General features: G+C 38.8%; 1 protein-coding gene across 1 annotated transcript in view; it reads right to left on the bottom strand.

Moving 5' to 3' along the window:
* Positions 1 to 1057: 1057 nt before the first annotated feature.
* The window catches only part of ahnak (AHNAK nucleoprotein), a 36169-nt gene continuing 9688 nt past the window's right edge, over positions 1058 to 27538 (bottom strand). Inside the window, exons 3-6 of the mRNA XM_068324926.1 lie at positions 26578 to 26636; positions 26208 to 26364; positions 25884 to 26110; positions 1058 to 25656 (exon numbers count right to left, since the gene is read on the bottom strand). Coding sequence (XP_068181027.1) covers positions 1963 to 25656; positions 25884 to 26110; positions 26208 to 26364 — 24078 coding nt within the window. The 5' untranslated portion in view covers positions 26578 to 26636 and the 3' untranslated portion in view covers positions 1058 to 1962. The remainder of the gene's footprint in view (positions 25657 to 25883; positions 26111 to 26207; positions 26365 to 26577; positions 26637 to 27538) is intronic.

The following is a 27538-nucleotide window of genomic DNA, read 5'->3' on the forward strand; positions in this document are numbered from 1 at the left end:
AGTTTTCTCAGGGTCAATGTCATCATCTCATTTTCATCCCCTTAGCCGCCCGAGTAATGTGCTTTTTGTTTCATCTTCCTATCTGCAACGGTTGCGAAGATATTTGGCGGACATACTAACGGACAAACACACAAACACTGACAATTACAATACAGTACGTCACCGATTTGAAGTGGGATGTAAAAAGTGGCTAAAGACAAGACAATTACAATCCTCATGTCTGGATATGGACCCAGAACACTTTGTCTAGAATAATTACATTATATGTGCATACTTAGCAATGAATTTTTCAGATTAAACTATGGAATATTCAAGCTGCATGAAACCATGGAAGCCCTAATAATTACTACAATAACACTCACAATATTAACAAGGCAGTCAGAGACTGCAACGTCCCATTACTTACCCTGACCTACTTTCAGGGTGGGCCAGGGTACCCTGAAAGTAGTACCTGACTAGTGCATTGCTTTGCCCTTTCAGGGTAGGGAAAGGAAATGCAAGAGCTGACCATAGATCAAAGCTAGTGCATAGGTAGATCAAAGCTAGTGCTTTGATCTATGGTCTTAATTCTGGCCTTCTCCCTTGTCTTTCTATCTTATCCGGTTCCTGAGTGTACAAAAGTTGAAATTTGACCATGACCTACTTTCCTCAAGGTCAAGGTCATCATCTAATTTTCATCCCCTTTGCCGCGTGAGTAATGTGCTTATTGTTTCATCTTTCTATCTGCAACGGTTGCGAAGGTATTCAGTGGACATAATAATAGATGAACGAATGAATGGACAAACACCAACAGATACATCACCGCTTTGAAGCGTTTTATACAGTAAGTGGTGTAGCTGGAGTGGAGTCCAATTTTTGGTACCTGTTATTGTTGTATGTTACCTGTTATGCTTCTTTGATGAACAATGCGGTTGTGAATCATCTTTTGTATAAATTACAAACAATATCAATTGGCTTAATTTCAGCAAGTAATAGCTTGGATAAAATTACTGCAATGTGGAACATCATATCATGTCACATTCCAAATGTACAGGGGAAAAAAATTATACAACACAACTTATAAAGTCTATAAATCTTTTATTTAGTTTATCGAAATGCACACAAAACAGTCCCAAAGAACCATGCTTTATTTCAATTAACTTTATATTTATCTATGAAGACAGATTTTGTTTGAAGAGAAATAACATCAACAGGTAACTTTATTTGTGAATTTTTGTGAGTGATCTATGGTGTGTGTACAAAGGGTGAGTGACAGAAAATGATATGCAGAGGTTCGTTAAAAAAATATATGAATGGACACAAACTCAGGACACAAAACATTTTTAATTTGAAACAAATCCATAGCTTTCAATAAATGGCAAAATTTAAGTGTGAATATTTTTAACAATTATTTTTGAGGGTACAGAATTTCAGGAACTTCCTTTGCATTTATGGTATATACAACACCATTACTCTTTGAATGTATCACAGCTCAATGATATGAAAATATGCTGCTATATTAACTTCTTAATGTCAAAGCTTGAAAACAAAAGAATTTGATACACAAAAATTAAAACTGTTTATGTCAGTTTCTGGGTGTATAAACATTATTCTTCTAAATAACTATTACAATTATTCTGTCAAGTAAGCCCCTGACAACAAATACACCACACCCATTAATTAAAACCATACATTTAATAGAATGAAAGAGGACAAAATAATAAACCTTCTGATGAAATATTTTTGAGAAGTGGAACATGTTCAATAAATCTGGACTATTTACAAAAACAATATTATTACAATACAAATTAATTTATTTACAGTTAAAAGGGCTTTTAAACAATCTCATGCACCTTTTGTCCAACTGCTGAAAAAAGACATATTGGTTACTTTAGAGTCACTGTGTATATCCGCTTAGGTTTCAAAGAATTTATATTTAACTAGCATTTCGGAGAGTATATGAGAGTTTAATTTGGCATAAAATCATTTTTGTGGTGAAACAGATAGTTCAAGTTTGGGAAACTTGAAACCACCTCCACTGTCGCTGCTGGAAGATGAAGACAATCTTGATTTTTTTGAGGCTAATGACACACCTGCACTTCCTTCCAATCCTGCATCGCTGTCCTCACCAAGTGTCACTTCATAAGAGCCCTTTGATTTTGAGCCAAAACCTCCAAAGGTACCAAACTTCAACTTGCTTTTTTTCCCTTTAACCTTGGTTTCCCCTAGGTCTAATGAAAGGTTGGCACTTTCTGTTTCTAAGTGAGCTGAAGGAGATCGAAAAGCAAGCCCCCCCTCGTCACTTAGAGAGGACGAATGTTGCCTTGATTTCTTAAAAAGATCCAGTGAGGCTGACTTGGATTTAGTTGACACACTAAGGCCAGGACCAGACTCAGATTGTAATTTCCCACTGAAGTCTTTAGTGATATCACCACTTTTTCCACTTGCACTCATCTCTACCTCTGATTCTCGAAGGTCACCTGCACTTCTACCCTTTGTTTTTGATTTGATGAACAATTTTGGCACCTTTACTTTTAGTTTGCCTTCACTGTACCTTAGTTTGTGACTGGGAACCTCAATTTTTTGTGTACTGACCTGGGAGCTAAAAGATGGGGATTGTATGTTTATGTCACCAGTGGCTGCGAGTTCTGATTCATTTTCTCCATCCTTCTCCAATACCAATTGTGGCAGAGCAATACCAATCTTAGGTATCTTCATTTTGGGAAATTTTATCGAACCCTCTGGGTAATGAAGACCACTTGTACTGTCCCCTGAAACAAACTCAGCACCACTTGTCACACGTGAGGTTAAATTTACATCAATATTAGGACTGGAAACTGCCTCACTTGGCATCTTATCACTTTTCAATCTCACATCTGATCCTGCCAAACAAATATTTTCACTTTCAACAGTGGTGGCAGCAGAATTCAAATCTAACTCAGATGGTTTCAAACCTTCCTGAAAAGATCCATCAGCTTTGAGTTTTGGTGATTTAATATCAAATTCCACATCTGGAAAATAACGTTTTGCAAAAAGAGGCTTCTTTGTTTTGGTTGCTTTAGAATTAAAATTGGTTGTGTCTATATCCATATTTATTTCTGGTGTGTCTATCTCATCATCAGGTTTCTTTGTCCTTCCTTTTACTGTTGGGAGTTTAAATTTACCTGTTTTCCCCTTGATATTTATATCAACAAAGGGAGCATTAACATCTGTTTTGGAGCCCTTCCCGCCAACACTGACCACAGGTGTTTTGACTGAATATTCAGTCCCTTCCACTTCAGGAGATTTCAGTCCAAACTTAGGACCCTTGAACTTTGGAAATGCAATACCTGTTATTACGGGATCAAATGAAACATCTTCATTAGGAATGGCAGACATGTTAGCAGATGCACCTGTGATCTGTCCCTTTAGGGTTATATTGGGATGTTTTGACTCAAAACCTGGTCCTTCAACTTCAACCACTGGAGGTTTGATATCAACGTTAACTTTTGGAAGGTTGACATCAACATCTGGAACATTTGGACCTTTGAATCTAAGAGATGGAATTTGGATTGAAGGCACTGTAAATCCACTCGTTGGTGAATCTATACCTGATGCATTGAGTGTCAAACCTGGTGTCTCTATATCACTCTTGATTTTTGGTGTATTAATGTCAATATCTACATCTGAATCTACTTTTGTATGCTCAAATGCAAAACCTTTCATTTTTGTTTTAGGCATTTTAAATCCTCCTTTGTGGATTTCAATGTCAACAGCTGTTCCCTCAGTGTCAACTTTTGGAGCTTTGATTTCTCCTTCAATCTTGGAAGGGGAGGAATCTCCTTTGACTTTTGGTCCACCAAAAGAAAAATCAATATTTGGTAATGAAATGTCAGGCATTTTAAGAGATGATTGTTTAACTTTTGCATCAGGTCCTTCAATATTGATATCTGGTCCCTCAACGGCAATGTTTGGTGCTTTGACATTAATGTTGGCTCCTGGATGAATAGCATCAACATCTGGAACTTCAAAAGTTGGACCCTTGACTTCAATCGAGGGCATTGGGATTTTGGTTACTGTAAACTCGCCACTCGGTTTTTCAAAATCAACCTGTGGGCAACTGATATCAGCTTGTGGCATGTCAATAGCTCCCTGCATCTTTGGAAGTGAACAATCTAAATCGCCTTTCACTTTTGGACCTGTCATATTCAAATCCACTTTTGGCATGGATATATTCATTTTTGGAAGAGATGGCAGGCTGAATGTAGGTGATTTTACTTGTCCTGTTGGTCCTTTCATATCTATGGCAGGTCCTTCAACCTCCAAAGTTGGGGATTCTCTCTCCAATTTGGCTTTTGGCAAATGAATGTCAAGTTCCACACCGTCACCTTTTGGACCTTTTGAACTAAATGAGGGAAATTTGATTTTGGGCATTTTAAATCTACCTTTGTGGCCATCAATGTCAACATCTGGTCCCTCAATGTCAACATTTGGTGCTTTGATGTCACCTTCAATCTTGGAAGGGGAGAAATCTCCTTTGACTTTTGGTCCACCAAAAGAAAAATCAATATTTGGTAATGAAATATCAGGCATTTTAAGAGATGATTGTTTAACTTTTGCATCAGGTCCTTCAATGTTGATATCTGGTCTACCCACGTCAATTTTTGGCGCTTTTACATTAATGGTAGCTTCTGGAAGTTTAGCACCAATATCTGGAACTTCAACAGTTGGAGCCTTGACGTCAAGTGAGGGCATTGGGATTTTGGGTATGTCAATTCCAACAGTCGGTGTGTCAAACTCAACCTGTGGACAGCTGATGTCAGCTTGCGGACTTTCAATATTTCCCTGTATCTTTGGAACTGACAAATCAAAGTCACCTTTCAGTTTGGGACTTTTCATATTTAAATCCACTTTTGGCATGGTTATATTCATTTTTGGAACAGATGGCATGCTGAATTTCATCCCTTTTACTTGAGCGTCTGGCATTTCCATATTTATATCTGATGCCTCCATACCCATCTTGAGTTTTGGCATACTAACATCAACGTCTGGACCTTTCACTTTTGGAATATCGATTCCAAACTCTGGCATTTTAATTTGTGGCATTTTAAATCCTCTTCTCAGGCTGTCAATTTTGACATCTGGTCCGCTCATGTCAATGTTTGGTGCCTTGACATTAATCTTAGCTTCTGGAAAGTTAGCATCAACATCTGGAAATTCAACAGTTGGACCCTTGACTTCAAGTGAGGGCATTGGGATTTTGGGCATTTTAATTTCATCAAGTTTGTCTATTTCAACCTGTGGATGGCTGATGTCAATTTCTGGTTTTTCAATATCTGCCTGTATCTTTGGAAGTGAGAAATCCAAATCGCCTTTCACTTTTGGACTTGTCATATTCAAATCCACTCTTGGCATAGATATATTCATTTTTGGAAGAGATGGCAGGCTGAATGTAGGTGATTTTACATGTCCTTTTGGTCCTTTCATATCTATGGCAGGTCCTTCAACCTCCAAAGTTGGGGCTTCCACGTCCATTTTGTCTTTTGGTAAATGGATATCAAGATCCACACCGTCACCTTTTGGACCTTTTGAACCAAATGAGGGAAATTTGATTTTAGGCATTTTGAATCCTCCTTTGTGGCCGTTAAAGTCAACATCTGGTCCCTTAATGTCAACATTTGGTGCTTTGATTTCACCTTCTATCTTGGAAGGGGAGAAATCTCCTTTGACTTTTGGTCCACCAAAAGAAAAATCAACATGTGGTAATGAAATGTCAGGCATTTTAAGAGATGATTGTTTAACTTTTGCATCAGGTCCTTCAATATTGATATCTGGTCTGCCCACATCAATTTTTGGCATTTTGACATTAATGGTAGCTTCTGGAAATTTAGCACCAACATCTGGAACTTCAACAGTTGGAGCCTTGACGTCAAGTGAGGGCATTGGGATTTTGGGTATGTCAATTCCAACAGTCGGTGTGTCAAACTCAACCTGTGGACAGCTGATGTCAGCTTGCGGACTTTCAATATTTCCCTGTATCTTTGGAACTGACAAATCAAAGTCACCTTTCAGTTTGGGACTTTTCATATTTAAATCCACTTTTGGCATGGTTATATTCATTTTTGGAACAGATGGCATGCTGAATTTCATCCCTTTTACTTGAGCGTCTGGCATTTCCATATTTATATCTGATGCCTCCATACCCATCTTGAGTTTTGGCATACTAACATCAACGTCTGGACCTTTCACTTTTGGAATATCGATTCCAAACTCTGGCATTTTAATTTGTGGCATTTTAAATCCTCTTTTCAGGCTGTCAATTTTGACATCTGGTCCGCTCATGTCAATGTTTGGTGCCTTGACATTAATCTTAGCTTCTGGAAAGTTAGCATCAACATCTGGAAATTCAACAGTTGGACCCTTGACTTCAAGTGAGGGCATTGGGATTTTGGGCATTTTAATTTCATCAAGTTTGTCAATTTCAACCTGTGGATGGCTGATGTCAATTTCTGGTTTTTCAATATCTGCCTGTATCTTTGGAAGTGAGAAATCCAAATCGCCTTTCACTTTTGGACTTGTCATATTCAAATCCACTCTTGGCATAGATATATTCATTTTTGGAAGAGATGGCAGGCTGAATGTAGGTGATTTTACATGTCCTTTTGGTCCTTTCATATCTATGGCAGGTCCTTCAACCTCCAAAGTTGGGGCTTCCACATCAATTTTGTCTTTTGGTAAATGGATATCAAGATCCACACCGTCACCTTTTGGACCTTTTGAACTAAATGTTGGGAATTTGATTTTGGGCAATTTGAATCCTCCCTTTTGGCCGTTAAAGTCAACATCTGGTCCTTCAATGTCAACATTTGGTGCTTTGATTTCACCTTCAATCTTGGAAGGGGACAAATCTCCTTTGACTTTTGGTCCACCAAAAGAAAAATCAATATTTGGTAATGAAATGTCAGGCATTTTAAGAGATGATTGTTTAACTTTTGCATCAGGTCCTTCAATGGTGATATCTGGTCTGCCCACGTCAATTTTTGGCGCTTTTACATTAATGGTAGCTTCTGGAAGTTTAGCACCAATATCTGGAACTTCAACAGTTGGAGCCTTGACTTCAAGTGAGGGCATTGGGATTTTGGGTATGTCAATTCCAACAGTCGGTGTGTCAAACTGAACCTGTGGACAGCTGATGTCAGCTTGCGGACTTTCAATATTTCCCTGTATCTTTGGAACTGAAACATCTAAGTCACCCTTCAATTTGGGACTTTTCATATTTAAATCCAATTTTGGCATGGTTATATTCATTTTTGGAACAGATGGCATGCTGAATTTCATCCCTTTTACTTGAGCGTCTGGCATTTCCATATTTATATCTGATGCCTCCATATCCATCTTGAGTTTTGGCATACTAACATCAACGCCTGGACCTTTCACTTTTGGAATATTGATTCCAAACTCTGGCATTTTAATTTGTGGCATTTTAAATCCTCTTTTCAGGCTGTCAATTTTGACATCTGGTCCGCTCATGTCAATGTTTGGTGCCTTGACATTAATCTTAGCTTCTGGAAAGTTAGCATCAACATCTGGAAATTCAGCAGTTGGACCCTTGACTTCAAGTGAGGGCATTGGGATTTTGGGTATTTTAATTTCATCAAGTTTATCAATTTCAGCCTGTGGATGGCTGATGTCAATTTCTGGTTTTTCAATATCTGCCTGTATCTTTGGAAGTGAGAAATCCAAATCGCCTTTCACTTTTGGACTTGTCATATTCAAATCCACTTTTGGAATGGATATATTCATGTTTGGAAGAGATGGCAGGCTGAATGTAGGTGATTTTACTTGTCCTTTTGGTCCTTTCATATCTATGGCAGGTCCTTCAACCTCCAAAGTTGGGGCTTCCACGTCCATTTTGTCTTTTGGTAAATGGATATCAAGATCCACACCATCACCTTTTGGACCTTTTGAACTAAATGAGGGAAATTTGATTTTAGGCATTTTGAATCCTCCTTTGTGGCCGTTAAAGTCAACATCTGGTCCCTCTATGTCAACATTTGGTGCTTTGATTTCACCTTCTATCTGGGAAGGGGAGAAATCTCCTTTGACTTTTGGTCCACCAAAAGAAAAATCAATATTTGGTAATGAAATGTCAGGCATTTTAAGAGATGATTGTTTAACTTTTGGATCAGGTCCTTCAATATTGATATCTGGTCTGCCCACGTCAATTTTTGGCATTTTGACATTAATGGTAGCTTCTGGAAGTTTAGCATCAATATCTGGAACTTCAACAGTTGGGGCCTTGACGTCAAGTGAGGGCATTGGGATTTTGGGTATGTCAATTCCAACAGTTGGTGTGTCAAACTGAACCTGTGGACAGTTGATGTCAGCTTGCGGACTTTCAATATTTCCCTGTATCTTTGGAACTGACAAATCAAAGTCACCTTTCAATTTGGGACTTTTCATATTTAAATCCACTTTTGGCATGGTTATATTCATTTTTGGAACAGATGGCATGCTGAATTTCATCCCTTTTACTTGAGCGTCTGGCATTTCCATATTTATATCTGATGCCTCCATACCCATCTTGAGTTTTGGCATACTAACATCAACGTCTGGACCTTTCACTTTTGGAATATCGATTCCAAACTCTGGCATTTTAATTTGTGGCATTTTAAATCCTCTTTTCAGGCTGTCAATTTTGACATCTGGTCCGCTCATGTCAATGTTTGGTGCCTTGACATTAATCTTAGCTTCTGGAAAGTTAGCATCAACATCTGGAAATTCAACAGTTGGACCCTTGACTTCAAGTGAGGGCATTGGGATTTTGGGCATTTTAATTTCATCAAGTTTGTCAATTTCAACCTGTGGATGGCTGATGTCAATTTCTGGTTTTTCAATATCTGCCTGTATCTTTGGAAGTGAGAAATCCAAATCGCCTTTCACTTTTGGACTTGTCATATTCAAATCCACTCTTGGCATAGATATATTCATTTTTGGAAGAGATGGCAGGCTGAATGTAGGTGATTTTACATGTCCTTTTGGTCCTTTCATATCTATGGCAGGTCCTTCAACCTCCAAAGTTGGGGCTTCCACGTCCATTTTGTCTTTTGGTAAATGGATATCAAGATCCACACCGTCACCTTTTGGACCTTTTGAACCAAATGAGGGAAATTTGATTTTAGGCATTTTGAATCCTCCTTTGTGGCCGTTAAAGTCAACATCTGGTCCCTCAATGTCAACATTTGGTGCTTTGATTTCACCTTCTATCTTGGAAGGGGAGAAATCTCCTTTGACTTTTGGTCCACCAAAAGAAAAATCAACATGTGGTAATGAAATGTCAGGCATTTTAAGAGATGATTGTTTAACTTTTGCATCAGGTCCTTCAATATTGATATCTGGTCTGCCCACATCAATTTTTGGCATTTTGACATTAATGGTAGCTTCTGGAAGTTTAGCACCAACATCTGGAACTTCAACAGTTGGAGCCTTGACGTCAAGTGAGGGCATTGGGATTTTGGGTATGTCAATTCCAACAGTCGGTGTGTCAAACTCAACCTGTGGACAGCTGATGTCAGCTTGCGGACTTTCAATATTTCCCTGTATCTTTGGAACTGAAACATCTAAGTCACCTTTCAATTTGGGACTTTTCATATTTAAATCCACTTTTGGCATGGTTATATTCATTTTTGGAACAGATGGCATGCTGAATTTCATCCCTTTTACTTGAGCGTCTGGCATTTCCATATTTATATCTGATGCCTCCATACCCATCTTGAGTTTTGGCATACTAACATCAATATCTGGACCTTTCACTTTTGGAATATCGATTCCAAACTCTGGCATTTTAATTTGTGGCATTTTAAATCCTCTTCTCAGGCTGTCAATTTTGACATCTGGTCCGCTCACGTCAATGGTTGGTGCCTTGACATTTATCTTAGCTTCTGGAAAGTTAGCATCAACATCTGGAAATTCAACAGTTGGACCCTTGACTTCAAGTGAGGGCATTGGGATTTTGGGCATTTTAATCTCATCAACTTTGTCTATTTCAACCTGTGGATGGCTGATGTCAATTTCTGGTTTTTCAATATCTGCCTGTATCTTTGGAAGTGAGAAATCCAAATCGCCTTTCACTTTTGGACTTGTCATATTCAAATCCACTCTTGGCATAGATATATTCATTTTTGGAAGAGATGGCAGGCTGAATGTAGGTGATTTTACATGTCCTTTTGGTCCTTTATTATCTATGGCAGGTCCTTCAACCTCCAAAGTTGGGGCTTCCACATCAATTTTGTCTTTTGGTAAATGGATATCAAGATCCACACCGTCACCTTTTGGACCTTTTGAACCAAATGAGGGAAATTTGATTTTAGGCAATTTGAATCCTCCCTTTTGGCCGTTAAAGTCAACATCTGGTCCCTCAACGTCAACATTTGGTGCTTTGATGTCACCTTCAATCTTGGAAGGGGAGAAATCTCCTTTGACTTTTGGTCCACCAAAAGAAAAATCAACATGTGGTAATGAAATGTCAGGCATTTTAAGAGATGATTGTTTAACTTTTGCATCAGGTCCTTCAATATTGATATCTGGTCTGCCCACATCAATTTTTGGCATTTTGACATTAATGGTAGCTTCTGGAAGTTTAGCACCAATATCTGGAACTTCAACAGTTGGAGCCTTGACGTCAAGTGAGGGCATTGGGATTTTGGGTATGTCAATTCCAACAGTCGGTGTGTCAAACTCAACCTGTGGACAGCTGATGTCAGCTTGCGGACTTTCAATATTTCCCTGTATCTTTGGAACTGAAACATCTAAGTCACCTTTCAATTTGGGACTTTTCATATTTAAATCCACTTTTGGCATGGTTACATTCATTTTTGGAACAGATGGCATGCTGAATTTCATCCCTTTTCCTTGAGCGTCTGGCATTTCCATATTTATATCTGATGCCTCCATACCCATCTTGAGTTTTGGCATACTAACATCAATATCTGGACCTTTCACTTTTGGAATATCGATTCCAAACTCTGGCATTTTAATTTGTGGCATTTTAAATCCTCTTCTCAGGCTGTCAATTTTGACATCTGGTCCGCTGACGTCAATGTTTGGTGCCTTGACATTTATCTTAGCTTCTGGAAAGTTAGCATCAACATCTGGAAATTCAACAGTTGGACCCTTGACTTCAAGTGAGGGCATTGGGATTTTGGGCATTTTAATCTCATCAACTTTGTCTATTTCAACCTGTGGATGGCTGATGTCAATTTCTGGTTTTTCAATATCTGCCTGTATCTTTGGAAGTGAGAAATCCAAATCGCCTTTCACTTTTGGACTTGTCGTATTCAAATCCACTCTTGGCATGGATATATTCATTTTTGGAAGAGATGGCAGGCTGAATGTAGGTGATTTTACATGTCCTTTTGGTCCTTTCATATCTATGGCAGGTCCTTCAACCTCCAAACTTGGGGCTTCCACATCAATTTTGTCTTTTGGTAAATGGATATCAAGATCCACACCGTCACCTTTTGGACCTTTTGAACCAAATGAGGGAAATTTGATTTTAGGCAATTTGAATCCTCCCTTTTGGCCGTTAAAGTCAACATCTGGTCCCTCAACGTCAACATTTGGTGCTTTGATGTCACCTTCAATCTTGGAAGGGGAGAAATCTCCTTTGACTTTTGGTCCACCAAAAGAAAAATCAACATGTGGTAATGAAATGTCAGGCATTTTAAGAGATGATTGTTTAACTTTTGCATCAGGTCCTTCAATATTGATATCTGGTCTGCCCACATCAATTTTTGGCATTTTGACATTAATGGTAGCTTCTGGAAGTTTAGCACCAATATCTGGAACTTCAACAGTTGGAGCCTTGACGTCAAGTGAGGGCATTGGGATTTTGGGTATGTCAATTCCAACAGTCGGTGTGTCAAACTGAACCTGTGGACAGCTGATGTCAGCTTGCGGACTTTCAATATTTCCCTGTATCTTTGGAACTGAAACATCTAAGTCACCTTTCAATTTGGGACTTTTCATATTTAAATCCACTTTTGGCATGGTTACATTCATTTTTGGAACAGATGGCATGCTGAATTTCATCCCTTTTCCTTGAGCGTCTGGCAAATCTACGTTAATATGTGATTCCTCCATATCCATCTTGAGTTTTGGCATACTAACATCAACGTCTGGACCTTTCACTTTTGGAATATTGATTCCAAACTCTGGTATTTTAATTTGTGGCATTTTAAATCCTCTTTTCAGGCTGTCAATTTTGATATCTGGTCCGCTCACGTCAATGTTTGGTGGCTTGACATTAATCTTAGCTTCTGGAAAGTTAGCATCAACATCTGGAAATCCACCAGTTGGACCCTTGACTTCAAGTGAGGGCATTGGGATTTTGGGCATTTTAATTTCATCAGGTTTGTCTATTTCAACCTGTGGATGGCTGATGTCAATTTCTGGTTTGTCAATATCTGCCTGTATCTTTGGAAGTGAGAAATCCAAATCGCCTTTCACTTTTGGACTTGTCATATTCAAATCCACTCTTGGCATGGATATATTCATTTTTGGAAGAGACGGCAGGCTGAATGTAGGTGATTTCACTTTTCCTTTTGGTCCTTTCATATCTATGGCAGGTCCTTCAACCTCCAAAGTTGGCGCTTCAATGTCCATTTTGTCTTTTGGTAAATGGATGTCAAGATCCACAACATCACCTTTTGGACTTTTTGAACTAAATTTTGGAAATTTAATTTTTGGCATTTTAAATTTACCTTTGTGGCCGTCAATGTCAATGTCTGGTCCCTCAATGTCAACTTTTGGTGCTTTGATTTCTCCTTCAATCGTGGAAGGAGAGACATCTCCTTTGACTTTCGGACCATGGAAAGAAAAGTCAATATTTGGTAATGAAATATCTGGCATTTTGAGAGACGATCGTTTAAGTTTTGCATCAGGTCCATCAATGTTGATATCTGGTACCTTAACGTCAATCTTTGGTGCTTTGACATCAATGTCAGCTTTTGGAAGGTTAACATCAACATCTGGAACCTCAACAGTTGGAACACTGACTTCAAGGGAGGGAAGTGGGATATTGGGAGTTTCAAGTCCAACCTGTGGAGAACTGAGGTCAGCTTGTGGTATATCAATAGCTCCCTCTATCTTTGGAGATGACAAATCCAAATCACCTTTCACTTTGTGCCCTTTCATATTTAAATCCATTTTTGGCATGGATATCTTCATTTTTGGAAGGGATGGTATGCTAAATTTGGGCCCTTTTACTTGAGCATCTGGCATTTCCACATTAATGTCGGGTGTCTCCATATCCATCTTGAATTTTGGCATTTTAACATCAACGTCTGGACCTTCCACTTTTGGAATATCGATTCCAAACTCCGGCATTTTGATTTGTGGGATTTTAAATCCTCTTCTCAGGCTGTCAATTTTGACATCTGGTCCGCTCACGTCAATGTTTGGTGACTTGACATTAATGTTGGCTTCTGGGAAGTTAGCATCAACATCTGGAAATTCAACAGTTGGACCCTTGACTTCAAGTGAGGGCATTGGGATTTTGGGCATTTTAATTTCATCAAGTTTGTCAATTTCAACCTGTGGATGGCTGATGTCAATTTCTGGTTTTTCAATATCTGCCTGTATCTTTGGAAGTGAAAAATCCAAATCACCTTTCAATTTTGGACTTGTCATATTCAAATCCACTGTTGGCATGGATATATTCATTTTTGGAAGAGATTGCATGCTGAATGTAGGTGATTTTACTTGTCCTTTTGGTCCTTTTATATCTATTGCAGGTCCTTCAACCTCCAAAGTTGGGGCTTCCATGTCCATTTTGTCTTTTGGTAAATGGATATCAAGATCCACACCGTCGCCTTTTGGACCTTTTGAACCAAATGAGGGAAATTTGATTTTAGGCATTTTGAATCCTCCTTGTTGGCCATCAAATTCAATATCTGGTCCCTCTATGTCAACATTTGGTGCTTTGATTTCACCTTCAATCTTGGAAGGGGACAAATCTCCTTTGACTTTTGGTCCACCAAACGAAAAATCAACATGTGGTAATGAAATGTCAGGCATTTTAAGAGATGATTTTTTAACTTTTGCGTCAGGTCCTTCAATGTTGATATCCGGTCTGCCCACGTCAATTTTTGGCGTTTTGACATTAATGGTAGCTTCTGGAAATTTAGCACCAATATCTGGAACTTCAACAGTTGGAGCCTTGACTTCAAGTGATGGCATTGGGATTTTGGGTATGTCAATTCCAACAGTCGGTCTGTCAAACTGAACCTGTGGACAGTTGATGTCAGCTTGCGGACTTTCAATATTTCCCTGCATCTTTGGAACTGACAAATCAAAGTCACCTTTCAATTTGGGACTTTTCATATTTAAATCCACTTTTGGCATGGTTATATTCATTTTTGGAACAGATGGCATGCTGAATTTGCTCCCTTTTACTTGAGCATCTGGCATTTCCATATTTATATCTGATGCCTCCATATCCATCTTGAGTTTTGGCATAATAACATCAACGTCTGGACCTTTCACTTTTGGAATATCGATTCCAAACTCTGGCATTTTAATTTGTGGCATTTTAAATCCTCTTTTCAGGCTGTCAATTTTGACATCTGGTCCGCTCACGTCAATTTTTGGTGCCTTGACATTAATCTTAGCTTCTGGGAAGTTAGCATCAACATCTGGAAATCCACCAGTTGGACCCTTGACTTCAAGTGAGGGCATTGGGATTTTGGGCGTTTTAATTTCATCAAGTTTGTCAATTTCAACCTGTGGACGGCTGATGTCAATTTCTGGTTTTTCAATATCTGCCTGTATCTTTGGAAGTGAGAAATCCAAATCGCCTTTCACTTTTGGACCTGTCATATTCAAATCCACTTTTGGCATGGATATATTCATTTTTGGAAGAGATGGCAGGCTGAATGTAGGTGATTTTACTTGTCCTTTTGGTCCTTTCATATCTATGGCAGGTCTTTCAACCTCCAAAGTTGGGGCTTCCACATCCATTTTGTGTTTTGGTATATCGATGTCAAGATCCAGACCATCACCTTTTAGACCTTTTGAACTAAATTTTGGAAATTTAATTTTTGGCATTTTAAATTTACCTTTGTGGCCGTCAATGTCAATGTCTGGTCCCTCAATGTCAACTTTTGGTGCTTTTATTTCACCTTCAATCTTAGAAGGGGAGAAATCTCCTTTGACTTTTGGTCCACCAAAAGAAAAATCAATATTTGGTAATGAAATATCTGGCATTTTGAGAGACGATCGTTTAAGTTTTGCATCAGGTCCATCAATGTTGACATCTGGTACCTTAACGCCAATCTTTGGTGCTTTGACATTAATGTCAGCTTTTGGAAGGTTAACATCAACATCTGGAACCTCAACAGTTGGACCACTGACTTCAAGGGAGGGAAGTGGGATATTGGGAGTTTCAAGTCCAACCTGTGGAGAACTGAGGTCAGCTTGTGGTATATCAATAGCTCCCTCTATCTTTGGAGATGACAAATCCAAATCACCTTTCACTTTGTGCCCTTTCATATTTAAATCCATTTTTGGCATGGATATCTTCATTTTTGGAAGGGATGGTATGCTAAATTTGGGCCCTTTTACTTGAGCATCTGGCATTTCCACATTAATGTCGGGTGTCTCCATATCCATCTTGAATTTTGGCATTTTAACATCAACATCTGGACCTTCCACTTTTGGAATATCGATTCCAAACTCCGGCATTTTAATTTGTGGTATTTTAAATCCTTTTTTCAGGCTGTCAATTTTGACATCTGGTCTGCTCACGTCAATGTTTGGTGCCTTGACATTAATCTTAGCTTCTGGGAAATTAGCATCAACATCTGGAAATTCAACAGTTGGAGCATTAACTTCAAGTGAGGGCATTGGGATATGTGGCATTTTAATTTTGCCAGTCAGTTTGTCAATTTCAACCTGTGGATGGCTGATGTCAATTTCTGGTTTTTCAATATCTGCCTGTATCTTTGGAAGTGAGAAGTCCAAATCACCTTTCAATTTTGGACTTGTCATATTCAAATCCACTCTTGGCATAGATATATTCATTTTTGGAAGAGATGGCAGGCTGAATGTAGGTGATTTTACTTGTCCTTTTGGTCCTTTCATATCTATTGCAGGTCCTTCAACCTCTAAAGTTGGGGCTTCCACGTCCATTTTGTCTTTTGGTAAATGGATATCAAGATCCACACCGTCACCTTTTGGACCTTTTGAACCAAATGAGGGAAATTTGATTTTAGGCATTTTGAATCCTCCTTGTTGGCCATCAAATTCAACATCTGGTCCCTCAATGTCAACATTTGGTGCTTTGATTTCACCTTCTATCTTGGAAGGGGAGAAATCTCCTTTGACTTTTGGTCCACCAAACGAAAAATCAACATGTGGTAATGAAATGTCAGGCATTTTAAGAGATGATTGTTTAACTTTTGGATCAGGTCCTTCAATATTGATATCTGGTCTGCCCACGTCAATTTTTGGCATTTTGACATTAATGGTAGCTTCTGGAAGTTTAGCATCAATATCTGGAACTTCAACAGTTGGGGCCTTGACGTCAAGTGAGGGCATTGGGATTTTGGGTATGTCAATTCCAACAGTTGGTGTGTCAAACTGAACCTTTGGACAGCTGATGTCAGCTTGCGGACTTTCAATATTTCCCTGTATCTTTGGAACTGACAAATCAAAGTCACCTTTCAATTTGGGACTTTTCATATTTAAATCCACTTTTGGCATGGTTATATTCATCTTTGGAACAGATGGCATGCTGAATTTCATCCCTTTTACTTGAGCATCTGGCATTTCCATATTTATATCTGATGCCTCCATATCCATCTTGAGTTTTGGCATACTAACATCAACGTCTGGACCTTTCACTTTTGGAATATCGATTCCAAACTCCGGCATTTTAATTTGTGGCATTTTAAATCCTCTTTTCAGGCTGTCAATTTTGACATCTGGTCCGCTCACGTCAATGTTTGGTGCCTTGACATTAATGTTAGCTTTTGGGAAGTTAGCATCAACATCTGGAAATTCCGTAGTTGGACCCTTGACTTCAAGTGAGGGCATTGGGATTTTGGGCATTTTAATTTCATCAAGTTTGTCAATTTCAACCTGTGGATGGCTGATGTCAATTTCTGGTTTGTCAATATCTGCCTGTATCTTTGGAGTTGAAACATCCAAATCCCCTTTCACATTGGGACTTCTCATATTAAAATCCACTTTTGGCATGGATATATTCATTTTTGGAAGAGATGGCAGGCTGAATGTAGGTGATTTTACTTGTCCTTTTGGTCCTTTCATATCTATGGCAGGTCCTTCAACCTCCAAAGTTGGGGCTTCCACATCCATTTTGTGTTTTGGTAAATGAATGTCAAGATCCACACCATCACCTTTTGGACTTTTTGAACTAAATGTTGGAAATTTAATTTTTGGCATTTTAAATTTACCTTTGTGGCCGTCAATGTCAATGTCTGGTCCCTCAATGTCAACTTTTGGTGCTTTGATTTCTCCTTCAATCGTGGAAGGAGAGACATCTCCTTTGACTTTCGGACCATGGAAAGAAAAGTCAATATTTGGTAATGAAATATCTGGCATTTTGAGAGACGATCGTTTAAGTTTTCCATCAGGTCCATCAATGTTGATATCTGGTACCTTAACGTCAATCTTTGGTGCTGTGACATTAATGTCAGCTTTTGGAAGGTTAACATCAACATCTGGAACCTCAACAGTTGGACCACTGACATCAAGGGAGGGAAGTGGGATATTGGGAGTTTCAAGTCCAACCTGTGGAGAACTGAGGTCAGCTTGTGGTATATCAATAGCTCCCTCTATCTTTGGAGATGTCAAATCCAAATCACCTTTCACTTTGTGCCCTTTCATATTTAAATCCATTTTTGGCATGGATATCTTCATTTTTGGAAGGGATGGTATGCTAAATTTGGGCCCTTTTACTTGAGCATCTGGCATTTCCACATTAATGTCGGGTGTCTCCATATCCATCTTGAATTTTGGCATTTTAACATCAACATCTGGACCTTCCACTTTTGGAATATCGATTCCAAACTCCGGCATTTTAATTTGTGGTATTTTAAATCCTCTTTTCAGGCTGTCAATTTTGACATCTGGTCCGCTCACGTCAATGTTTGGTGCCTTGACATTAATGTTAGCTTCGGGGAAGTTAGCATCAACATCTGGAAATTCAACAGTTGGACCCTTGACTTCAAGTGAGGGCATTGGGATATCTGGCATTTTAATTTTACCAGTCAGTTTGTCAATTTCAACCTGTGGATGGCTGATGTCAATTTCTGGTTTTTCAATATCTGCCTGCATCTTTGGAAGTGAGAAATCCAAATCGCCTTTCACTTTTGGACCTGTCATATTCAAATCCACTTTTGGCATGGATATATTCATTTTTGGAAGAGATGGCAGGCTGAATGTAGGTGATTTTACTTGTCCTTTTGGTCCTTTCATATCTATGGCAGGTCCTTCAACCTCCAAAGTTGGGGCTTCCACGTCCATTTTGTCTTTTGGTAAATGAATGTCAAGATCCACACCATCACCTTTTGGACTTTTTGAACTAAATGTTGGAAATTTAATTTTTGGCATTTTAAATTTACCTTTGTGGCCGTCAATGTCAACGTCTGGTCCCTCAATGTCAACTTTTGGTGCTTTGATTTCTCCTTCTATCTTGGAAGGAGAGAATTCTCCTTTGACGTTCGGACCATGGAAAGAAAAGTCAACATTTGGTAATGAAATATCTGGCATTTTGAGAGACGATCGTTTAAGTTTTGCATCAGGTCCATCAATGTTGATATCTGGTACCTTAACGTCAATCTTTGGTGCTTTGACATTAATGTCAGCTTTTGGAAGTTTAGCACCAATATCTGGAACTTCAACAGTTGGAGCCTTGACTTCAACTGAGGGCATTGGGATTTTGGGTATGTCAATTCCAACAGTCGGTTTGTCAAACTGAACCTGTGGACAGCTGATGTCAGCTTGCGGACTTTCAATATTTCCCTGTATCTTTGGAACTGAAACATCTAAGTCACCTTTCAATTTGGGACTTTTTATATTTAAATCCACTTTTGGCATGGTTATATTCATTTTTGGAACAGATGGCATTGTGAATTTCATCCCTTTTACTTGAGCGTCTGGCAAATCTACATCAATATGTGATTCCTCCATATCCATCTTGATTTTTGGCATTTTAACATCAGCGTCTGGACCTTTAACTTTTGGAATATCGATTCCAAACTCTGGCATTTTAATTTGTGGCATCTTAATTTCTCTTTTGAGGCTGTCAATTTTGACATCTGGTCCGCTCACGTCAACGTTTGGTGCCTTGACATTAATCTTAGCTTTTGGGAAGTTAGCATCAACATCTGGAAATTCAACAGTTGGACCCTTGACTTCAAGTGAGGGCGTTGGGATATCTGGCATTTTAATTTTACCAGTCAGTTTGTCAATTTCAACCTGTGGATGGCTGATGTCAATTTCTGGTCTTTCAATATCTGCCTGCATCTTTGGAAGTGAGAAGTCCAAATCACCTTTCAATTTTGGACCTGTCATATTCAAATCCACTTTTGGCATGGATATATTCATGTTTGGAAGAGATGGCAGGCTGAATGTAGGTGATTTTACTTGTCCTTTTGGTCCTTTCATATCTATGGCAGGTCCTTCAACCTCCAAAGTTGGGGCTTCCACGTCCATTTTTTCTTTTGGTAAATGGATATCAAGATCCACACCGTCACCTTTTGGACCTTTTGAACCAAATGAGGGAAATTTGATTTTAGGCATTTTGAATCCTCCTTGTTGGCCATCAAATTCAACATCTGGTCCCTCAATGTCAACATTTGGTGCTTTGATTTCACCTTCTATCTTGGAAGGGGAGAAATCTCCTTTGACTTTTGGTCCACCAAACGAAAAATCAACATGTGGTAATGAAATGTCAGGCATTTTAAGAGATGATTTTTTAACTTTTGCATCAGGTCCTTCAATGTTGATATCAGGTCTGCCCACGTCAATTTTTGGCGCTTTTACATTAATGGTAGCATCTGGAAGTTTAGCATCAATATCTGGAACTTCAACAGTTGGAGCCTTGACTTCAACTGAGGGCATTGGGATTTTGGGTATGTCAATTCCAACAGTCGGTTTGTCAAACTGAACCTGTGGACAGCTGATGTCAGCTTGCGGACTTTCAATATTTCCCTGTATCTTTGGAACTGAAACATCTAAGTCACCTTTCAATTTGGGACTTTTCATATTTAAATCCACTTTTGGCATGGTTATATTCATTTTTGGAACAGATGGCATTGTGAATTTGCTCCCTTTTACTTGAGTGTCTGGCAAATCTACGTTAATATGTGATTCCTCCATATCCATCTTGATTTTTGGTATTTTGACATCAACGTCTGGACCTTTCACTTTTGGAATATCGATTCCAAACTCTGGCATTTTAATTTGTGGCATTTTAATTTCTCTTTTGACGCTGTCAATTTTGACATCTGGTCCGCTCACGTCAACGTTTGGTGCCTTGACATTAATGTTAGCTTTTGGGAAGTTGGCATCAACATCTGGAAATCCACCAGTTGGACCCTTGACTTCAAGTGAGGGCATTGGGATATCTGGCATTTTAATTTTACCAGTCAGTTTGTCAATTTCAACCTGTGGATGGCTGATGTCAATTTCTGGTCTTTCAATATCTGCCTGTATCTTTGGAGGTGAGAAATCCAAATCACCTTTCACTTTTGGACTTGTAATATTCAAATCCACTTTTGGCATGGATATATTCATTTTTGGAATAGACGTTATGTTGAATTTGCTCCCTTTTCCTTGAGCATCTGGTAAATCTACGTTAATATGTGATTCCTCTGTATCCATCTTGAATTTTGGCATTTTAACATCAACATCTGGACCTTCCACTTTTGGAATTTTGATTCCAAACTCTGGCACTTTCATTTGCGGCAATTTAATTCCTCTTTTTTGGCTGTCGATTTTGACATCTGGTCCGCTCACATCAATTTTTGGTGCTTTGACGTTAATGTTAGCTTCTGGGAAGGTAGCATCAACATTTGGAATATCAACAGTTGGAGCCTTGACTTCAAGTGAGGGCATTGGGATTTTGGGTATGTCAAGTCCAACAGTCGGTGTGTCAAACTGAACCTGTGGACAGCTGATGTCAGCTTGCGGACTTTCAATATTTCCCTGTATCTTTGGAACTGACAAATCAAAGTCACCTTTCAATTTGGGACTTTTCATATTTAAATCCACTTTTGGCATGGTTATATTCATTTTTGGAACAGATGGCATGCTGAATTTGCTCCCTTTTACTTGAGCATCTGGCAAATCTACATTAATATGTGATTCCTCCATATCCATCTTGATTTTTGGCATTTTAACATCAACGTCTGGACCTTTGACTTTTGGAATATCAATTCCAAACTCTGGCATTTTAATTTGTGGCATTTTTAGGCTGTCAATTTTGACATCTGGTCCTCTCACGTCAATGTTTGGTGCCTTGACATTAATGTTAGCTTTTGGGAAGTTAGCATCAACATCTGGAAATCCACCAGTTGGACCCTTGACTTCAAGTGAGGGAGTTGGGATTTCTGGCATTTTAATTTTACCAGTCAGTTTGTCAATTTCAACCTGTGGATGGCTGATGTCAACTGCTGGTTTTTCAATATCTGCCTGTATTTTTGGAGTTGAAAAATCCAAATCACCTTTCACATTGGGACCTTTCATATTCAAATCCACTTTTGGCATGGATATATTCATTTTTGGAATAGACGGTATGCTGAATTTGCTTCCTTTTACTTGAGTGTCTGGCAAATCTACATTAATATCTGATTCCTCCGTATCCATCTTGAATTGTGGCGTTTTTACATCAACGTCTAGACCTTCCACTTTTGGAATTTTGATTCCAAACTCTGGAACTTTCATTCGCGGCAATTTAATTCCTCTTTTCTCACTGTCAATTTTGACTTCTGGTCCGCTCACGTCAATGTTTGGTGCCTTCACATTAATGTTAGCTTCTGGAAAATTAGCATCAACAACTGGAAATCCACCAGTTGGACCCTTGACTTCAAGTGAGGGCATTGGGATATCTGACATTTTAATTTTACCAGTCAGTTTGTCAATTTCAACCTGTGGACAACTGATATCAACCTGTGGTTTTTCAATATCTGCCTGTATTTTCGGAGTTGAAAAATCCAAATCACCTTTCACATTGGGACTTTTCATATTCAAATCCACTTTTGGCATGGATATATTTGTTTTTGGAACAGATGGCATGCTGAATTTGCTCCCTTTTACTTGAGCGTCTGGCAAATCTACATTAACATGTGATTCCTTCATATCCATCTTGATTTTTGGCATTTTAACATCAACGTCTGGACCTTTCACTTTCGGAATATTGATTCCAAACTCTGGCATTTTAATTTGTGGTTTTTTTAGGCTGTCAATTTTGACATCTGCTCCGCTCACGTCAATGTTTGGTGCCTTGACATTAATGTTAGCTTTTGGGAAGTTAGCATCAACATCTGGAAATCCACCAGTTGGACCCTTGACTTCAAGTGAGGGAGTTGGGATATCTGGCATTTTAATTTTACCAGTCAGTTTGTCAATTTCAACCTGTGGATGGCTGATATTAACGGCTGGTTTTTCAATATCTGCCTGTATTTTTGGAGTTGAAAAATCCAAATCACCTTTCACATTGGGACCTTTCATATTCAAATCCACTTTTGGCATGGATATATTCATTTTTGGAATAGACGGTATGCTGAATTTGCTTCCTTTTACTTGAGTGTCTGGCAAATCTACATTAATATCTGATTCCTCCGTATCCATCTTGAATTGTGGCGTTTTTACATCAACGTCTAGACCTTCCACTTTTGGAATTTTGATTCCAAACTCTGGCACTTTCATTCGCGGCAATTTAATTCCTCTTTTCTCACTGTCAATTTTGACTTCTGGTCCGCTCACGTCAATGTTTGGTGCCTTCACATTAATGTTAGCTTCTGGAAAATTAGCATCAACATCTGGAAATCCACCAGTTGGACCCTTGACTTCAAGTGAGGGCATTGGGATTTCGGGCATTTTAATTTCATCAAGTTTGTCAAAATCAACCTGTGGACAGCTGATGTCAGCTTGCGGACTTCCAATATTTCCCTGTACCTTTGGAACTGAAAAATCCAAGTCACCTTTCATTTTGGGACTTTTCATATTTAAATCCACTTTTGGCATGGTTACATTCGTTTTTGGAACAGATGGCATGCTGAATTTGCTCCCTTTGACTTGAGCATCTGGCAAATCTACGTTGATATGTGATTCCTCCATATCCATCTTAATTTTTGGAATTTTGACATCAACGTCTGGACCTTTCACTTTTGGAATATCGATTCCAAACTCTGGCATTTTAATTTGTGGCATTTTCAGGCTGTCAATTTTGGCATCTGGTCCTCTCACGTCAATGTTTGGTGCCTTGACATTAATGTTAGCTTTTGGGAAGTTAGCATCAACAACTGGAAATCCACCAGTTGGACCCTTGACTTCAAGAGAGGGCATTGGGATATCTGGCATTTTAATTTTACCAGTCAGTTTGTCAATTTCAACCTGTGGACAACTGATATCAGCCTGTGGTTTTTCAATATCTGCCTGTATTTTTGGAGTTGAAAAATCCAAATCACCTTTCACATTGGGACTTTTCATATTCAAATCCACTTTTGGCATGGATATACTTGTTTTTGGAATAGATGGTATGCTGAATTTCATCCCTTTTACTTGAGCGTCTGGCAAATCTACATCAATATGTGATTCCTCCTTATCCATCTTGAATTTTGGCATTTTAACATCAACATGTGGACCTTCCACTTTTGGAATATCGATTCCAAACTCTGGCATTTTAATTTGTGTCATTTTAATTCCTCTTTTCTGGCTGTCAATTTTGATATCTGGTCCGCTCACATCAGTGTTAGGTGCCTTGACATTAATCTTAGCTTCTGGGAAGTTAGCATCAACATCTGGAAAATCAACAGTTGGACCCTTGACTTCAAGTGAGGTCATTGGGATTTTGGGCATTTTAATTTTACCAGTCAGTTTGTCAATTTCATCCTTTGGACAGCTGATGTCAACTTGTGGTTTTTCAATATCTCCCTGTAGTTTTGGAGTTGAAAAATCCAAATCACCTTTCACATTGGGATTTCTCATATTGAAATCCACTTTTGGCATGGTTATATTCATTTTTGGAACAGATGGCATTGTGAATTTCATCCCTTTTACTTGAGCGTCTGGCAAATCTACATCAATATGTGATTCCTCCTTATCCATCTTGAATTTTGGCATTTTAACATCAGCATCTGGACCTTCCAGTTTTGGAATATCGATTTCAAATGCCAAATTTGGTGATTCAGTGTCAATTTTGACCTTTGGAAGATGGATATCACGATCTTCACGCTTTATGTCTACATCAGGACCAATAACATTAAAATGTGCTCCGTGAATGTCAGTCTTTCCTGCTTTCTGGTCAAAGTTAAGGTTTGTCAGGTTGACATCAGCACCTGAGGCATCTACCTTTTTGACACTATCAACTTCTGATACCTTAATGTCAACATTAGGAGTTTGAATATTAATATTTGGTCCCTTAGCAATAAATGGCTGTGTCTTTGTCCCAGGCATTTTGAAATCCCCTTTTCCATTCTCAGTGTTTGTAGCTAAACCTTTAACATTTACTGTAGGTGCCTTTATTATTGTCTTAGTCTCTGGCTGTGTTACATTAAGACTTTCCCCTCTCTTAAAAATCTTCAGGCTTCCATCTGAGTCTGGGGTAGTAAAAGCTGAAATTTTAATATTAGAAACCTCCATTTCTGGAAGTCTAACATCAGCAATTGGTCCTTCAGTGTCAGCACCAGGACCCTTGATCTGCATATCGGTCCTTGTAATGTCTTCTGGTTTTTGCAACGATACATGTGTAACAGGTACTGATATATTTGTATCCCTAGTGATCTTGATGGTTGTCCCTTCTTTCTTGAATCCAGTGTCACCCACAGTTAATGCTACTTCTGCCCCTCCTTCCCCTTCTGTTGTAATATATTTACTGCCAGTGTTTGTGCCATCACCTAATGCTATTCTTGCTCCTGACAGCTGAATGCCCCCGTCTCCTTGCTCACTACTCCCTCTTGATATCTCAAAGTCATCCTTTCTTGTACCAACCACATAAGCCCCTTTGAATGTGGGACCTAACCTTCCTTCTCTTTCTACTTCTCTCATAACTTTTGTGGTGTGAACATCCCCACCATCCAGATTTATCTCTGCAGACCTTACTTGTGGCCCACTGTAAGACAAAGAGCTTGACTCAAAAACTCCCTTTTCTGATTCCACTTTACCTACAGGGCTACCATGTGACATTCTAATGTAACGAGAGCCATCTCCAGACTCTTGTCTTAGTGCCTTAAACTCTGGACTTGAAAGATCAAGTTGCTCACTTGTGCCACCCGGCATATCCACAGTGTAGGTTGTGATGCGGCGGGTGATGGTAGTAATTGTGTTACCATCGCTGCTTGTGCTGCTATGACGCTCTGTACGGACATCTACTCCCTCTGCAAGGTCTTCAGACTTCAGTCTTGGTTTAATCTTTTTTGTGTATATTCTCTTATAGTCCTCATCATCTCCACTCTGTTGACAGATAAAAGCAAGCAGGATGCATATAATATATAAATATTACTAAATTGTTTTTTTTCAAGTGTCTTTCCCAAAACATAAATTACTGATTTTATGTACACACACACACACACACACACACACACACACACACACACACACACACACACACACACACACACACACACACACACACACACACACACACACACACACAAACTACTTCATTGAAATTAACTTACAAGAATGATGTCAGGGCTAGAGCCACCAAAGTGAGTCTTCCCTTCCCATGTAAGGGTGCCCATTGGGGAACGACATGGTGTACCCAACGGTGAAGGGGAAGGAGATTTATCTCCTTTGTTTTGCAGTTTCAGTCCAACCTTGTGACGGTTCAGTGTCTTCAGGAGCTCAGCTGTTTCTTCTGAGCTCATGTTATCAAAGTAGACAGTGGCGCCTACAATTTGGTCACCTATGATTTATGAGACAGCATCAAAAAGATTTTTATTTAAGGTGAAACAAATCTAAATTCATACTTGATTTCAGAAAAAAAAATCACAATTTACTACCTTCATACACTTTTCCAGACCGTGCTGCAGGTGACTCTCCTTTCACTTCCTTTACAAATATTTCACCAACACTTGTCTGCTCAATGGTCAGTCCAGTTTTGTCTGGACCCTCCCAGTCTGGGAAAAGCACCTCCCTGGTTTCCTCTTCTTCAGCCATCTGCAAATGCAACCACATATTGTTTTTAAAATGTAAAATACTAAATATAAAACACAAGGCAGCAGATAATAACAATAATAATAAAAATAATAATAATAAAAATAACATACATTATTTGTTAGGTGCCTTTCTCGACATTCAAGCTTGAATACACCACCGTACTCAACATGAAATTATAAAGTAAAGTATGGTGACTTTAACACAACAAAATACCTTGTATTTGGTTTCCTTTATTTAATCCCCAGTGTAATGGAAATGCTGTGTTGGTTTTCCTGCAGACAAAAGTAAGATAATTAAATTAATCAATGCATTACATTATTCTAGACCATACGCCTTTCCCAAAACTTACAAACAAATCATATTTACATTAATTTTATCAGCTGGGATATAGTGTTAGTTTGCAGAATGCAATGGTGAGCACTAGATGGTGTCAAATCTCATTCAGACAATATGGCCTTTACGCCACTCCCTCAAAGGTGTTCTGTGTTTTGGAAATTTGGTTAGAGCTCAACCACACCCTGACCTAAGGAAAGTAACGCAATGCTTCTGCTTGAATATCAATGTAGAGGACAATGATGCTTAAAGCTTTGTAAAGTCTTGCCTTGATAAAGCACACAATCACATACAGTATACAGAAATGTGGAGCATCACATATGTAAACTATTTGCCGACGCCTACTCTCCATAACAAAGATTATTATTGACAGTTGTACTATACCTGCTCAGACAAACTACAGTATGCTATTTTTCTATATTAATGTTTTCTATATCAGTTTCAAATCAGGATAACAATAAATTTGATGGGAGAGAGATGATGATGAGATGAGAGAGAGATATGAGAGAAGATGATGCAGAAGACAGGGTTAGATGGAGGCAACTGATTCACTGTGGCGACCCCTGTAGGGAAAAGCCGAAAGGAGAAGAAGAAGATAACCATAAATTTGATGTCAACATATAAACAAATATTGCTGCATCACAAAACTGAACATTTGCATTCAGTAATGTAAAAAACATGATACTAATTATTCCATGTGATAATTACAACATATTTGACATTGTTATCCATAATACAGAATCCATTTCAGTCTGACTCTTCGACTATGCTCACTAGTCCTACACATTCTCCTCTTTGAAACAAACAACCCATTGTTTCATTGATGTCAAACACTCTGCAG

The sequence above is a fragment of the Antennarius striatus genome, chromosome 10, assembly GCF_040054535.1.
Source record: "Antennarius striatus isolate MH-2024 chromosome 10, ASM4005453v1, whole genome shotgun sequence".
NCBI classification, from domain to species: Eukaryota; Metazoa; Chordata; class Actinopteri; order Lophiiformes; family Antennariidae; genus Antennarius; species Antennarius striatus.